Source organism: Cariama cristata, unplaced genomic scaffold (assembly GCF_000690535.1).
Source record: "Cariama cristata isolate BGI_N322 unplaced genomic scaffold, ASM69053v1 scaffold1132, whole genome shotgun sequence".
Classification (NCBI taxonomy): Eukaryota; Metazoa; Chordata; class Aves; order Cariamiformes; family Cariamidae; genus Cariama; species Cariama cristata.
This window is the reverse complement of record NW_009602058.1, coordinates 78,401-94,594: the sequence shown is the minus strand read 5'-3', so window position 1 is coordinate 94,594 and position 16,194 is coordinate 78,401. Positions and strand designations below refer to the sequence as shown.

Here is a 16,194-nt window from a genome sequence, read left to right as displayed (position 1 = left end):
AGGGCTATTTTAGCTTTCTTCAGTGATCAAAAAGGGAGACTAAAGATAATTTAAAGAAAAATCCTGTAACATTCCCACCGCTCCCTTCTGAAAAAAAGTAGCAGTGAGCCTAGCAAAGTGGTACAACAGAGAGAGATAAAAGGTTCCCAGGATATTGGCATTCCTAAGGCAATGGGACCTATCTGATTTCTCCGCCTGCCCATCCTCTTTCTGCTCCTTTTCTGAAAACCTATGACTGAGCAAAGAGCAGAAATCCAAAACAGTGGATAAGCAAGGGGGAAAGCTGGGAACACTCAACCGTTGTGCACCCTGCGTAGCAGCAGCCGACCGGTCAATCAGCGTGTGTGGACTGACAGCCGGTTAGCATGGGCATGGCTCCGAATCAGTCGGTGCATGACCTGCATCTTGCCCCACGAAAACATCACAGGGAAATGGGCGGAGAGGGAAGCTGGGACTAGTGAAGTCATAGGCGAAAAGGATTTCAGATGGGAAAGGATGCAAATCTTTAGGAAACAGAAATTCCATCATTTCACTCCTTATGAAGCAAGGTAATGAAATATTCTCTATTTACAGTTTGAACTGTTGCCACAGACACCTACCTCTCTATAGATTCTTGCTGATCTTAGTGTTATTTAAAAGTGTGCACAAGCGCATCTGAGAAAGCAGCAAAGCATCACAGTGTAGCATTAGCACTGGCTGAGGTAAACAATGAGTTAAAATTACATCTGAATTTGGATTCATGGTCTGTAGGCATTAAATCACAGCCAATATACTCTGTGGGCATGAGTACCTTTCAGGGGAGCCTCAGCTGGTAGCTTTGAGCCTCACATGAACGTAGCCACAACATAATCTATCTCCTTGGTAGCCTAGGCTCAAATCTGTGCTGCCACGTTGAAGATGTACCCAGCCAAGCTCCCTTGGACATCTCCAGGTTGCTCGTCAGCCTGCAGAATCCTAAATGCTCAAGTCCTTCCGTTTTCCACTCTGCTCTCCTGCCCCATTTTCTTTTCTTCCAACCCACAAGGCAAAGTAACTTTCCAGATTCATTGACCTCTCTCAGAGAGTGCTCAGCTATCATCCCATGTCTGACCACGTCCTTCTGAAATAAAACTTGGGAGAAGTGAAATAAAACTGCACCTTCTGGAGCTAAACACTAAGAAGAAAATGGCAACGATGCCTAAGAGGAGCTTTCTCATATTGAGTGACAGCATTGTTGGCTTTTTGATGGAGCGTCCTTTCCAAACGGTGGGGCATTAGTGTCACCTCAGCAGGTCCAGTGACTCCTCTTTATCTTTGTGTCTCTTCCACAGATGGCTTTTGTCTTCCCGAGTGGGATGGTATTGTCTGCTGGCCTGAAGGTGTGCCAGGCAAAGTGGTGGCTATGCCATGTCCCGAGTACATCTATGACTTCAATCACAAAGGTAGGTTTTGTCCTCAGCGTCAGCAGAACCTGGTAAGCTGCAGCAAGGAGAGGCCCGGGAGTCAGAAAATTAGAAATCCTCATTACCATCTCTTTTTTACCACATGGTGACTCCCTTCCAAACAAGAGTAAAGCCAGGGAAAAGGAAGTAAAGAAATAGCCATTATATTTTTATGCTGAAAGAAAAGCTCTGTTTTAACCTAAACAATGACAAATTTCCCACCTACTCCACCCAAACTCCAATGGGGCATTATCAGCCTCGATTACATCCTTACAACTGGGTAGCCTTGCAGCATTACAAACCCGTATTTGTTTGACGCCACAAACTTTGCGTAGCAATAGAAACCCTCAAGATATTCTTCCAATTTATATTCTTCACTTCACGGGTTTGTTAATTCTAGCCCCTGATCCCTGTCCAGACCCCTACGGTGGGTATCTGAGAACAGCGCTGGTAACCAGAACACGTGAATTCCTCCCTATCTCACTTTCCCTCAGGCAGCACATTTCTTGGCTTGCTTGTGGTGCCGCAAAGTCTGTGCATGTTTTTAGAAGCAATTGAAGTACACTCGCTCCTCAGTGTATTTTCAAAGCTAAAGCACTCTCTTTTCTCAGGCAAAGCTGTGCACCCAAAAACTGAAAAATCAGAGAATTAAGACTATATGTTCCCAGCAGAGAGCTGATGCTGTTTTCAGAAAAACAAGTAATGATATTCCAGTGCACCCTGGTTGCACATAGTCTGTCCTACCTTTTCTATAAGGGACTGTGAGCTGAGCCAGCTTCACCCCTGGCTGATGACCTCTCGCAGAGACCCCTACTCAGGTACTTCACATTAGGTGCCAGGAGGAACAGGTAATCCGTCCCTTTTTTCTCCATAAGCCAACATGGCACGGATTCTCCACCTCACTGACGTCCACTGGTCAAGTCAGTTAAGGTGGGAGTCAGATGAAGATCCTTAGGTGCAGAGGTCTTTACAAACTCTCCCTCTGTAGTCAGAGGACAGATAGATCTGTTGACTGGTTTCATCCCTGCTAATTGTAATGGGACTTTTTACACACAGCTCATGCAATGATACACCCCCCCACACCAAACATCTGAACATGGATGTTTTCATCTCCCGGCTGAATCCCGAGATGAAACCTTGCCTTCTCTTCTTTCTCCATCATCATGAGGAGGGTATCCATAGAAAAATCTATCCTGAGATGCACTGAATCTGTAAACAAGGAGCAGCATAGTTTAGATCACTGGTTTTTTTCATAGGGAGAGCTGCAACTCTGAGGATGATTCTGTGCTTTGGGACTTTTCAGAGCTTCTCTGCTTGGTTTGTAGACCCAATACCTTAACCTAAACTAAGTGCAACTTGTTATTAGCTCTCTGATACTAGAAAACTGATAAAGTTGCTAAGGAGATGGAAATTGTGCTCTTGCAGCTGAGCTTCAAAGCAGGCAAGAGGGACCAGGGTTGATGGGAACCACCCTTGGAAGAAGTTTCTCCTGTTCTATGAGGTCATGTTCCGTTTACTCTGTCTCTCGTTTCTCTCCCACAGGCCATGCTTATCGTCGGTGTGACCTGAACGGGAGCTGGGAGTTGGTCCCAGGCAACAACCGCACCTGGGCAAACTACAGTGAATGTGCCAAGTTCCTCACCAACGAGACGAGGGAAAGGGTAGGCGATTGCGTTTGTACATGGAGTGTGAAGTGTTGGCCTCATCCAGGGCTAACCTAAGGACCACTGTCTCATTTAAAACCCTTGATGATTTCTAGTTTGCTGCCTCCTCTTGGAAACTATGACCAAGCTTGCCAAAGCCACATCTTGGTTTTGATGGGGAATTACTTTAAATTTAATTTTAAATTGTCCTCAAAGCCAGAAAGCATTTCTCCAGCTGCCATGATCCCATTTGTAAAGAGATCTTGGAGAAACTTGAAGCAGGCTCAGGGACACTAAGAAGTGGTTGGAGGTTGTCCCATGCCGTTGAGATTCCCTCTTCCCCACCAGACGATAGTTTTCCTACCAGGTTCTTACCAATAATTCCAATGCTTATCTGCTTGTCTGTGCTAGGGGCTGTACAAACACAGAACTAAAAGGTATGTCAATTAAACCAGTAACAACCCTGCTTCTGTAGGTGATTAACAGAGAACCTATTGACTGGGAGGTATAAATTAAGGATCAGAGGTTTTACGTGATCTGTTCATTGGAGATGGATGGGGACAAAGTACTTTGCTAAAGCAAATGAACGTGTAAGAGCAGATCTTGAATTAATTCTGGTGTATTCACAGTTTTGAAACAGGGACACCAGTCCCAAAGGGATTCACAGGATGTGGAGAGGGTTTGGTATGCTCCTGGGAAAAAAAGAGAAAGAGGTGTCTAGCTATACATCAGATCTATGGGCCTTATTTTTACATAAATTCAGGTGAATGGCGAAATAGTAACTGGCAGAAATTTCCTACCTCTTTGTCTGGGTCTGAGCCCAGCTGGGGCTCTGTAGTGTTTCTGAATGTCTCCCAAGCTGAGTGCATCACAGAAGCTGTGCTAACGTGACAGCAAAGCTGTCAATGGAGTCACCTGAGAGGATGTGACCTTGTTTCGCAAAGAAAGACATTTCCACCCACAAGCGGTTGCTGCTTTATTTCTGTAATTTGCAGAGAATTTAGCAGAAATCTCTGGTTTCTCAGTGGTACTTGGAAGATGTTCTCCTTGGATATGGGGTATGGCATTAGGGACTGATCATTTGCAGCAAGAGTTATTTTCAGACAGTTGGAGATAAAGATCTAACCACAAGCTTCATGATGGGAGCAGGCTTGAGGATGATCCACAGTCCCTTTGGGAGAATGTTCTTCATTTTAAATCCAACCACAGTGTAGCTTTTGGGTTGGTTTGTTGTTTTTTATTTCTCAACGGTGAAGCAACATATGAATGAAGTTGTTTAGTGAGGAAAGATGTTATTTGAGCATCTGCACACATTCTATCATGCAGTCAAGGAACAGACAAGGTTGTATACACCAGGTACTGCTCCAGCTACTTAACAGCAAAGCATGTTGTCTCAGTGCTGAACGACATTTACTTTTAGAACAAGCTTGGTGGGACTCATCTCTTCCCAGTCCATATAGTGGAAAGAACTATTTTAGTCCCAGGGGTTTCTGGGAAGTTTCTGTTGGAGTCATTGAACATCTTGCTCACGCTGAGAGCTTTACTAAGTTGCACAACTTCTTGACCTCTCTGAAGTCATTGTCTCCTCTGTCCCACCTCTCTCAGCTGTGTCCTGAGGTGAGAGTCTCTGCTACAGAGCTCTCCATCCGAGCAAGTCTCCTAGATTTCCCCTAGGGAAAGGAGGTCCTTTCTTTTAAACTTCCCATGCTGGCAGCTAGGACGTGGTCAAGGTAAATGTGGAGGGGAAGGGTGCAAAGAAGAAGAGAGTTGTCCATTTGCTACCAGCACATGGAAGAAACAGAGACCTTCCACCCTCAGACTGGTAAAAAAAAGGCTGAAAGCAAAGTCTATCGTCCTGGGTTTCAAGTATCTGTCTTTGTCTATGTCCATTGAGTGTAGAGGTGGTCATTGCCCAGACAGGGGACATGGACTGTGCTTCCTCATGGAGAGACATTAGATGAGGTGTCACGATACAGAAGACTTCGTTTTTATTCTCAGCCTCTGCTCTTACTTGGAAAATTATTGTTTCTCATGACCTCTCCCTTTATGAGCTGTTTTAATAAACCATCCCAATATTAACATCATTATTCTGTACAAAAGGCTCAGTCATCTTTTGCTGTGAGTTTTCTGTTCTAGCTACACAGAGGTGAATTCAATGACATCTAATGGTAAGACAAATTAGACCATCGTCATTGTTTAGATTAAATGGACAACATGGTATTGCCTAAGTGATGCCTGCCCAGTGCAAAGAGCGTTAGAAAAAATGGAAGTTTCCCCCAACTTTGGAATTGTATCTTGATTAACAAATGTATTTCAACAGCATGTTACTCGTTATTTTTATTACCATTACTATTATTGATCTTGCATTTGCAAGAGGATGCTTCCCTCAGTCCAGCCCTGCTCTCACCTTATAGTGATGGTGCATGCTGTCATGTAGATGTCTTCTCTTATCATAGAGGTGGCTGCATTTCAGTGACAAGTGAAGCAATGCATATACATCCACTGCAGGTCTCTTGAGCCTTCTGGTATGAAAAGCACTCTGGAAATAAAAGAGAAAAGGAATGACCTTCTTTTTTTTCTCAGTTGGGTGATGGCTTTCAGAGAGCAAGGAAGACCTCTTGTCTTTCACACCCAAGCGTGGCTCTGAAGCACTGGTATTAATAAACTTTCCTTTGATTTTTTTTTCTTGAAGTAAATACGTCTAGAGATGTCAGAATCAGGGAATTTGGCAAGATAGACTAGTTGTCTTTAGAGAGAGATTGTTTTCTATTATTATTTCCCCCCTGGGGAACGGTGTCTTTGCGTCACCAGTAACAGCTGCATTTAACCAACATTTTGAAAGGAGATCGTGGGCTGACTCCGAGCAGGACAGCATTCGAGCAGATGTAACCAGACAATCTTTTAAGAAACCATGCATTAGAAAGCATAAGGAAAAAAATATCTGTCTGTGACTATATATATATATATGTTTGTCTGCATTGCTATCTCTAGAAATAGGTCTATATCTATAGATAGCTGTATATACAGACATACATATCTAAATAAACACCCACGTCCATGCGTGCACACACATATATATGTCCATGTATGTTTGTTTAGGTGTGTAGTTTTCTTTATTTAGTCACTGTGGGATAAGTATAAGATTGACCAAAGCAGCAAACAGAGGGCCCCAGAAAAAGTTTGTGTCTTTCGCTACCTTTTCCTGAACCATATAAATAGGATTATTCCACACAGAGCAGCACGGAAACCGCTTTCTGAAATTAGCAAAGTATGCTAAAGCCATCAGAGCCAGGAGAATTAACAGCTCGTAACTGCCCAGTGAGCAATTGCTCTTGGGCTGTTTTCTAAGGGAAAATTAGCACTGCTGAAGGACGCTGGATTGACAGCCCTAAAGATTGATGTCCTCTCTTTAGCCAGGAGAGCAGGTAGGCTGCAGCTAGCTATTGAAGTGTGTTTCCCCAAATACCTTGCAGGTAGCATTAATCTTGCCGTGAACAACTGTGTCTCAGACATGGTCTGTAGAAGACAACTGTTTAGCAAGGGAGAGGAAGGAGTTTTGTGGAAAGGTGTCTTAGCAGCACATCATCGGAAGATAAAACTGTTTTCTTAGTGCCTTCAGGCAGTGCTGATGCTACACCACAGTCTGTATACATTCTCTCATATTCGGCTTTTAAGATAACCCTTCACCAATGCAGCAGAGATGGTGGAAAATCATGTTCTCCCACTCCTTCCCCAGGAGATGTGCGTGGGCATCCCCCATCCCAATTGCACCTTGGTTCTGCAGAAAACCCCCATTCCTCTGAATGGATAAGCTGAGAGATCTGTGGCTTCCCACCCCAGCACCGTGACGAGGCAGCTCCGCTTTGTATATTTTCCATCGGGTGTTTAAAGAGAGACAGTAGGACAAGGGAAGGAAGGGACCTGGATTGGCCAGTGTTCACTCTTTGAGGAAGACAGTGTGGTTAAACACCAGCTGCTTATCTGTCTGCTGCTTGTTTCATGTTGCTGAACATCGGGAGAGGGTATACAGCACTGCTACATAACCACTAGATGATAGACACATGCGTGTGTGTATATATATATATTCTATATTTGTTCTGTTCTTGAACTCTTCCCTAAGTATCTGTTCCTGGGCATGTAGGAGACAGGGAGCAGGGCTAAAAGGACCTTTGGTCTGGCCCAGATTGGTCATTCTTCTTACAACTTTCTTAGCTTCCCTTAAAAACAAGAGCAAGAGTGACCTGTATTTTTGGAGCTCCTCAATCTTTGGATAAAACCTGGCACACGTGGGAAGTCCTGATGTGCCTCTGGCATTAGTAGGCAGTTTTTTAGGCAATTTCTCTCCAAAAACCATAGTGGCACTTGTGACTATGGATCCCTTCCCTTCCACACAGCCAACCCATAGCAGCACCTTCAGCACGGTCATTCTTCTGGTCACCTTTTCAGACATTGGCGTGAGTAATGGCATATTTTGCTCAATAAGCAGAAATTTCTTCATTCCCATCTTCCCGAAAACAACCTCAATGCCAAACAGACCATTTTTAAAGCGGCTCAAACCCATCCTGTTTTCAAGGTTGAGCTTAAGGGTAAATATGACCTACATCTGCTGAAATCATGGCAAAGGGGAATACGAGCCAGCAACCTGGGAAGGTAACTCAGTTTGGGAACCACCAGCCTAGCAAGATGAACTGTCCTAAGACCTAACCTCAGCCCACCAATCCTGTCTTCATCTGCTACTGCTTGTTTATATCATGGTGGTTTTACTGCTTCTAGAGAAATCAGAGAGAATCCATCACATACCAAACACAAGGGGAAAGACACAGCATGTTGCAGGGCTACTTTATCTAAACTCCATTGTTCTAACCAAAAATCTTCTATGTCTAGCCTTTGTTATTGAAGCTCCCTGGGGTCCTTTTAAAAGTGAACAACTTTGTGTAGCCTCAAACTGATGGCATAAAACATGTTTACATAGCGTACACTGAGTTATACAGATGAAATGCCATCAGTGTCATACATTTGCACCATGAAAGATGGGTAGATGTTTTAAAGTACGTGTAGGAATAAAAAAAAAAATACATCACCGAGATGTATTCTTCATTCTTGCAAGCAACCCTATCATACAGTCCTCATTTCATGCCTATAGATTAGGTCTAGTGGGTTCCTGTAAATGCTGTAGCACCTTTCAGTGTGATGCTGCTGATAGCATCTTATGCCTAAAGTCTGATGGTTTATAACAGCAACATAATAATACTCCACATGAAAACACAAGGGTCCTCACAACACAATGCACAGGGTCAGATGTAGTTCCCTTGTACCCCAAATTTAACCATTGCTGGCCCGTAGTAGATGCTTAAGGACAGTTTATGAAGGCTGGCAAGCAAAGAGTGTTCTTGTCTCTACTCATAGCCTTCCAAGAGTCTGTAGCTCTGGGTCATTCTCAGCGTGTGGTTGTAGCATAGGATTTGGAGAAATTTTTTACTATTAATGTGAACAGTGGATTTGGGGTACATGTTTTCTATGGCCTCCTGGATGTCCTTTAGCTATGAATACTGTAAATAAACTGGACATGGCATGGAAAAGCGCTACCTTTCATGAATACAGTTAGGGGGCACCCAAAAAGAGTTCAGCTGGCTTCTGAGACATGGGTCTACTCCCACCCTTTTCCTTTTCCTTTTTCTTTTTTTTTTTTTTCCATAGACTGTTCTATAGAGCTGAACAGCTCTCCAGCTCTCCTGACTGCAGTTAAGGGTCCAATTTATTTGCCTACACTTAGACCCCTGGCACCACTGGAGATGTCTCAAGTTGCACCAGGGGAGGGTAAGGTTGGATATTAGGAAGAACTTCTTCACTGTAAGAGTCGTTAGGCATTGGAACAGGCTGCCCAGGGAGGTGGTGGAGTCACCATCCCTGGAGGTGTTCAAAAAACGTTTAGATGTGGTACTTCGAGACATGGTTTAGTGGGTTTAGCGGGCATGGTGGCATCGGGTGTACAGTTGGACTTGATGATCTTTGAGGTCTCTTCCAACCATAATGATTCTATGATTCTATGTATTACACTACCTACAGTATTAGCACAAGGCTGGCAGGTATCTATGAGAGCCACGCTCTTCTGGAAGAGCATCTGGGGTCCATGTGGGTACTTTAATGCACTTCATACAGCACTTGGTGATTACGTGTAGGCAACCAAAAGTGAAGATCTCTCCTTGTTGACTGTCGTGTGAACACAGACACTCAACAGAAATGGAGACACAGATTTGCATATCTAAATTGAGGTGTCTCGATCTGAGAGCTGACCCCAGTCACTATCCAGATCGTGAGGATCTGAAGTGCCTGGCAACTCTATAGAAGAAGTGAAGAGAATTCGGTAGCAAAAAGTCCTGTTGAACACTCAGTGTTTTCCCTTAGGCTTTGGAAATCGGTGTTTTGTGCCTTTTGCAAATATCCCTTCTCCCTGCCTTTCAGCTTTTTTTGAGTCACATCTTTTATTGTAAAAAAAAGACGAGAAAAGCAATGACTAGAGCTAGTGACTGAGGCTTTCTGGCATTGCTTATCATTCAAAGTAGTAAAATGTTTGCCCTGCTAATTTCAAACATGTCATTAGCAACATCTGAATCAGCAGCTTTGAGAAACTTTGCAGATACTTGATCTGGAAAGCCCTTACATATGCTTCCATCCTTATATGCTGCTAATCCCATCCTTCAGCATAGCCCGCCAGCCCCTCAGAAAGCCACTGGATCCATTTCAGCTTCACAACCTAAACGTTGCAGAGTCTTGCTATTGTCTCACAAAGGGGGAAAGAAAAAGGATGAAAGAAGAAAGTTGGATACAGGGCACAGTGCAATGATATTCAGAACGGAGTTTGCCACCAGTCATCTAGAAAATGCATCTCAGTCACCCACGTCCCTCTCTGTGACACTGGAAGGAAACAGAGCACATGAACACCAAAGCCCTGAAGGTTTCATCCAGATGCTGAAATGTAGATTTTGTTTGTGCCCGGAGTTAAATGAGATGACCTAGGGTATAGGAAACAACCGTATGGGAACTGCTGCTACAGCATGGGACCTACAGGAAACTCATTCCCTTCTGCAAAAGCAGCTTAAAGCTAGACAGGACACTTGGGTGTCTAAAATGACTTGAGACACATGGAAGGACAACTGAATTGAGTCCTAAGGGTCACAAAACCTCTTACCTGAGATTCAGATGGATGGGACTTGCTATATAAAGGTAAACACCTCTGAGCTAGTCATCCTGGAGTCCTCTTGGGACAACGTAGTCAGTGCAGCTGATGGCTGAGGGCACCATCCCGTGATTAAAATGCAACCTAAAGCACCCCTTTCTCATTGCTGCTGGGACCTCAGGTGGTCAGCCCTGATGGAGCTATCCCCACCATAGACATCTAAATTAGAGGACCACATCCGCTATGACAAACTCCATGTACCCACGCTAGAATTTGAGGGAGCAGAAATGCTTTTCGCCAGGCTGTCCTACAGCTGGCTGCAATGCGAATGTAAAAGCACAGCCACGGTTTTGTAATGGATGGGGCCTCGAAACCCCACGCCTGGTGCTCTGATGTAACTCTGACCTGTCCTGCAGAGGAAAGCAGTTTTCCTCTGGATTCAGATCAGTGTAAATTATCTCCCCACTGGTGGAAGTGGACAAATTAGGAGTTGGGTTAAGCCCTGAGCACAGTATGAAAGTGTAACAGCCAGCTGCTCCGAGGGTCACACACCTGGAAGACCTCCAAACTGCAGGGAGCGGGGAATGCCGGGACCCTTGTGGGAGGGGGGTACATCCAGCCCATAGATGCCCATGGTGGCTAGGTTTTGCTTATTTTGTTTTTTCTTTGCATGCTCTGAGTTCATGCAGAAGCCATCTCCAGCTCTGTTTCGGTTTCCAGTTCTCCCAAAACCACCAGGCTGTTGTGAAGTTTCTACCCTGAGGTCAGGCTGGTGGAAAGCTGAGATGCAAAGGGGAGCAGAGAGGAAGTCTCCCACCAAACCAAGAGAGAGGAGGAAAGGGAGATCTTGTTACGGGTTCAGCACGCAATACATCTGAAATAGTATTTGTGTTTTTCGCAGTTCGGTCTACCGTCAGTCTCTGAGTTACGGCTGGAGTGAGGTTGGGAAGGCAGGATCAGGTGGTCTAGCTCACTGCAGACAGATCATTTCACCTGGGTATACAAGATAGATGGCTGTGGTTTGGTGGAGCTTTGCAGAGTATGACCAGAGAGGATGAGGGAAAGCAAGTGCCCTGGGGCTGTGCAGTGCCCGGGAGCACCACGCAGCATGAACGAGAGAGGATGCATGCTGCATGACTTGATGGGAATAGTCATTTCACCAACCCCAAAACCAGCTCGGCAGCTTCGGGGGGCCTCATCCTGCCAAGCACCCTCCAGAAGCAACCACGACTGACTCAGCCACGTGAAGGGAAGGCCTCCAGAGCATTCTTCTGCAGGCCCTGTTGGCAGGGGAAGGGGACAAGTAGGGTGCTCCTTTGGGAGATGACAGATGCAAGAGGCCCAGGAAAGCTGTAAGAGATGGGAAGAAAGGGGGAATCAGATCCATCCCACACCTCCCCTATCATTATTTCATCCCTGCAGGGCATGGGATGGAGTGGGCAGAGGGCAACATTCAAGGATGCCAGTTTTGAAACTGATATTCCCTCATCTTGGTACTGTATTGTGAGTTTTACAATATTTTGCTGATAATCCCAGCCCATGGAATCAAAGACAGAGGTTTTGTCCTTCTGGTTTTCCTTTATCTTTTTTTCAACTTGGCTTTTTTACAGCTTTTCTTTTTTTTCAGTGCACATGTGTCAACAGTTGAAACAGTGAAGGGTTACTGCAGGAGTCAAATTAAATGGCACTGGTTAAAGTATCACACCTTTGAAACCTTATGGGTCTTACGGTGTGGCAAGGTCCGATTTTTGCAAGGTGGGTTGCCTCTTCCAACAGTTCAGCGGATGACCAGTGATCGTCAGTCTGTCTTCAGGGTGGATTTATAAGAGACATTAGGTAGAGCTCCTGAGGTAGCGGGATGATGTAGTAAGTAGTGCACTGTCTTGAGACTATGGAGGTCCAGGTTGCGTCCATGGCTTGGCCATGCATGACCTTTGTGGTCTTCTGTGAATTATTTAAACTCCCATCCATCTCAGCTCCAAAAAGAGGGTTCTCAGACCGTGGAGGTAGTTGTTTCAGCTGGCAGATGACTCAATATTTTGTTACCTGGAGGACCTTTCCTGATTCAGCATTGTGGTTTCCACTGAGCTGGGACCTCCCTTGTGCTAGGAGATGAGTGAGACCTGGAATTGCCTTTAGAGCTTTTTTTTTTTTTTCCCCTCCTGGGTAAATCCAGGTCTCACCGTTCCTGAGGACAAACACTCCTGGAAACTAGGAAACATGAGCTGCCCTCCCAAGGGCTGCCCTGTGCAGCCTTTTGGAGAACCTCAACGTTTTGCTCCTGAGGTTTTCCCCAAGGACCTAAGCACCCCATTCAAAAAGTCACTTTCCTCCATCGCGACACTGGGTAAGATTTGTGACACCTATGTCTGCAAGCAAGCACACCAGTGTGCATGCATGCATGCATGTGTATGTCTTGGCAGTTCTGACTCAACATCCTTTCAAAAAGAGGCCCTGTGGTTAATCAGAGGAATTAACCACAGCCTCCAAAAATGTCCTGCCAGCCAATCAGCAGGCCCTTCCCAAGGCCATTGCTGCTACAACAGTGTCATTGTCCGATGGGAACGTGGATCTTTCCGGTTAAATTTCTGAATGGGGCTCAGGAACACTTTTGTTCAGCTGGGTATAGTAACACCTCACAACTGCCGAATTACCAAGAATCCTAAACTTGGGGTTTTTTTAATTTTCACCATGGAGGAAAATCTTCTCCAGTTCAAAGAGGATTCTAGCTTGGCAGTGGTAAAATTGCACCAGGTTTTGAAGGGAAGGAGCTTGGAGCATTTTTTTTCCCCCTAAAGCTCTTGAATCCGCTCACATAGGCTTTTTAGTGCCTGCTGCCTCCACAGATATATAGAGATATATGTATATAAATACGCACATACACACATGTTAGATTAATATTGGCAAGCGCACCACTCTACCAATGGAAACCGCAAAGAAACATTCACATATCTGGGGATTCTGATGTAATAGGGCTGAGGTTTTGCATTCCAGGACAGCGTTTCTAGCCTCAAATCAAAATCAGAGCTGTCATTCAGAGCCCAGCATTACTAATGTTATTGCAACCCAGCGGGTGGGGTGAGGGAAAGGCGGGAGGCAGCGGAGGAGGGAGCGAGGAGAAAGATGCTGAATTGGTTGGTTTCTTTGGGGTTTATTTCTAATTTCAGATGATGAAAGGCAGTACAAGCTAGGATGGTGGCAGGCATTTTAACCCTTTTCAGGCAGATATTCAGTAATCTCCAAGTTAAGCTGCACACCCCAGCACAGGACGAAGAAAATATTTAAGGGAAAGTTCAGAGTTTCTAAGCCCACCTCTAAAATATAGAGGGTCGACAGAACCAAACAAATCCTGCTACAGGATTAATTACTATGAGCTCTCCTGTGACAGGACCTTTTCCAATGGGACTTTGGCAAGCTAAAATTGTGTCTGGATTGGATAACCAGAGTCATAGGCTGCTTTTGATTGTAAAAAAGAAAAATTAATGCAGATGGTTTCTTTTCATACCCCGCAGCCAAAGTATAGCCTCCCCATGTTTTCTGTGGTCAGTTGACACTCTACTAGCCTGAACATCAGTAATTCAGCAATGGTATGGCATAGCCTTATGGCAAGATTTTATAGTTCCAGCAAAAATCCCAGGTCAGTGGGCATTTTGTTCAAGCAAAAATTGCCAAGTGATCTCTGGATTTGGCTGAGAGTTTGTAAAGCGCTTTGGGTTCCTTTGGGATGAAAATACTGCAAAACTCCCAAGCATGGGATTAACCCAACTCCACCACGAGTGCCTTGCAAAAATCCCGGCTCCCCCTGGTCATTAGCAAAGATGAATACCACTTTCCAAGCTGCTCTTAAGTCAAAAAGGAGACAACAAGTGCAATTGCCAAAGGTCCCCCAGACCCAGAGCTGTACACCCCCAGCAGATATGATAGCCTGAATCTCTATGCTGCTACCACGGTTGTGTTACGATGCAGTAGGACGCGTTCTAATGTGACGCTATTTTTTCCATCATTTGTACTGCAGGAGGTCTTTGATCGCCTCTATTTGATTTATACTGTTGGATACTCCATCTCTCTGGGATCCCTCACAGTTGCTGTCCTTATCCTGGGATACTTCAGGTAGGCGGCTCTGTTTCTACCTAAGCGAGTTGTCAGTAGACTGGAAAAGCCTCGGGCTTTCCTAAAGGATAAAACTGGGGTGGCACGTGCTTCGTTAGCAAGCCAGAAGAGGTTGCATCTGTGTTTTGGGCTGTGTTAGTGTCACTTAGGTCAAACTTCTTGGGGAATGGTGGGTGGGATGTTTGGATTTCTTCCGTTTGCCTGCAATGGAGTTTTCTAGATCCCCTTTGTAGCAAACAGGAAAAGGGGCATCTCCAGGAAGAGGTTTGTCTCCCTTGGAAGACTATCTAGAGTTGTCTGTCCCTATTACCCTTTCAGATGACTGTCCTAGATTTAGATGGCTAATTTTTAAATAGCTAAGGGTTCAGAAGGGAAATTACACTCTAAATCTGAATATTCATGAAGGATAGACCAGTTGAAGGGGACCGCAGCGATGTAAAAGTGCTGGACTGACTCCTCCAACCTCCCCATGCTGCTGCTGTACCTAGGGATCCAAAAATGATCACTTACCCTCCTAACTCTGATTGTCCACCCACCCTTTCCACCACCCCTGCAAAGGGATGTAGACATCTAAATACTATTTTGAACCCACACCATCCATTCCTCAGACCTGGTTGTTGCATCTTCTTACTGCCACAGAGACCACGGGATGGGAGCGATGAAAGATATTACTCACAGTTAGAAATTTGTCCTGTGGGAAATCACACCTGGTGAGCTGCAGACAGAGCAGGGTGCTGAGCCCCGATCCCCTGAGCCCCAGATTTGTTTCCCTTCGGTGGCTGGCAGTATATTCTCCTAGCAGACAGCAAGACCCAGACAACAGCTGTGAAGGGAAATTCTCCACGCAGCAAACAACGACGTGGTGTAGGCAGATGGACTCAGCAGCTCCCACCGTGCAAGCTTGAGCTAAGCCCGAGACACATACCACTGGGAATAAAATGTGTGGCCTTTGGCTCTAAAAGTGCTCAGACCTCTCTGTAGTGAGCAAACGGAGGTCAGGGGGATTTGCTTGGGTAGAAGAGCATCCCAGTATCCGAATCTGAGACACACGCAAGCCAAAGAGGACTGGAGGCACCTCACATGATGTAGTCCCAGAACCCATCCCTGCCACCACCCTCCTGTCCTCTCAACCCTTTCCCTCTTGTTTCATTTCCCACTGGACACTGGCAAGGTTGTTAAAATATTTAATGTCCATGTATGTAAAAGTACTCCTAGTTTCAGGAGACGTGCTCTCCCTTTATTCATGTAGTCAGAGCACTTCACTTACAGCCCAGACTACAAGGGAGACTGTGCTAGGGCGTCTTTGTCCCAAGGATCGAAGCAGCAGCAGGGACCAAGCCAGATTTTATTCCAGATAACACATAATCCAGAGATTTACTGACTACTTTTCAAGTGCAGGGAACAAAGCCCATCTTCATTTATACCTCAGCAGTTCCACTTGGAGTAATTTGTATTATAATAGCACAGGAAACAACTGTTATTATGATTACAATCTCCTCCAAAGGAGAAAAAAAACCACAGCTTTTATTTTTTTATTTCCATCGTTGGAGCTGGGGATTTAAGAGGGTGTAAATCCATTCATAAATTCTTGCATGGCTAGCCAGGCAACTGAGCTAGAGAGGACTGAAAGGGACTCCCAACAAGTCAGTTAGTTCCTTCTTCTCCCCAAAGGCATGATCACTGTATCTAAAATGCACCTTGTAGATACGGGTCTAACTCATTCACTTCTTATCATCCAGCTTTTCCCCCAAAAGGATCTTAAAGCGCTTTACAATCAGCATTTGTGGGGTCGTTGCTGCCATTGCTGGGGTGGAGCCCCGAAGCTCCTCAACACGACCAAGCA

General features: G+C 45.1%; 1 protein-coding gene across 1 annotated transcript in view; it reads left to right on the top strand.

Moving 5' to 3' along the window:
- LOC104157286 (parathyroid hormone/parathyroid hormone-related peptide receptor) overlaps positions 1-16,194 on the top strand; it is a 54,782-nt gene that overhangs the window by 17,207 nt on the left and 21,381 nt on the right. Inside the window, exons 2-4 of the mRNA XM_009694570.1 lie at positions 1,311-1,421; positions 2,964-3,082; positions 14,257-14,351. Of these exons, the coding sequence (XP_009692872.1) occupies positions 1,382-1,421; positions 2,964-3,082; positions 14,257-14,351 (254 nt within the window). The 5' untranslated portion in view covers positions 1,311-1,381. The remainder of the gene's footprint in view (positions 1-1,310; positions 1,422-2,963; positions 3,083-14,256; positions 14,352-16,194) is intronic.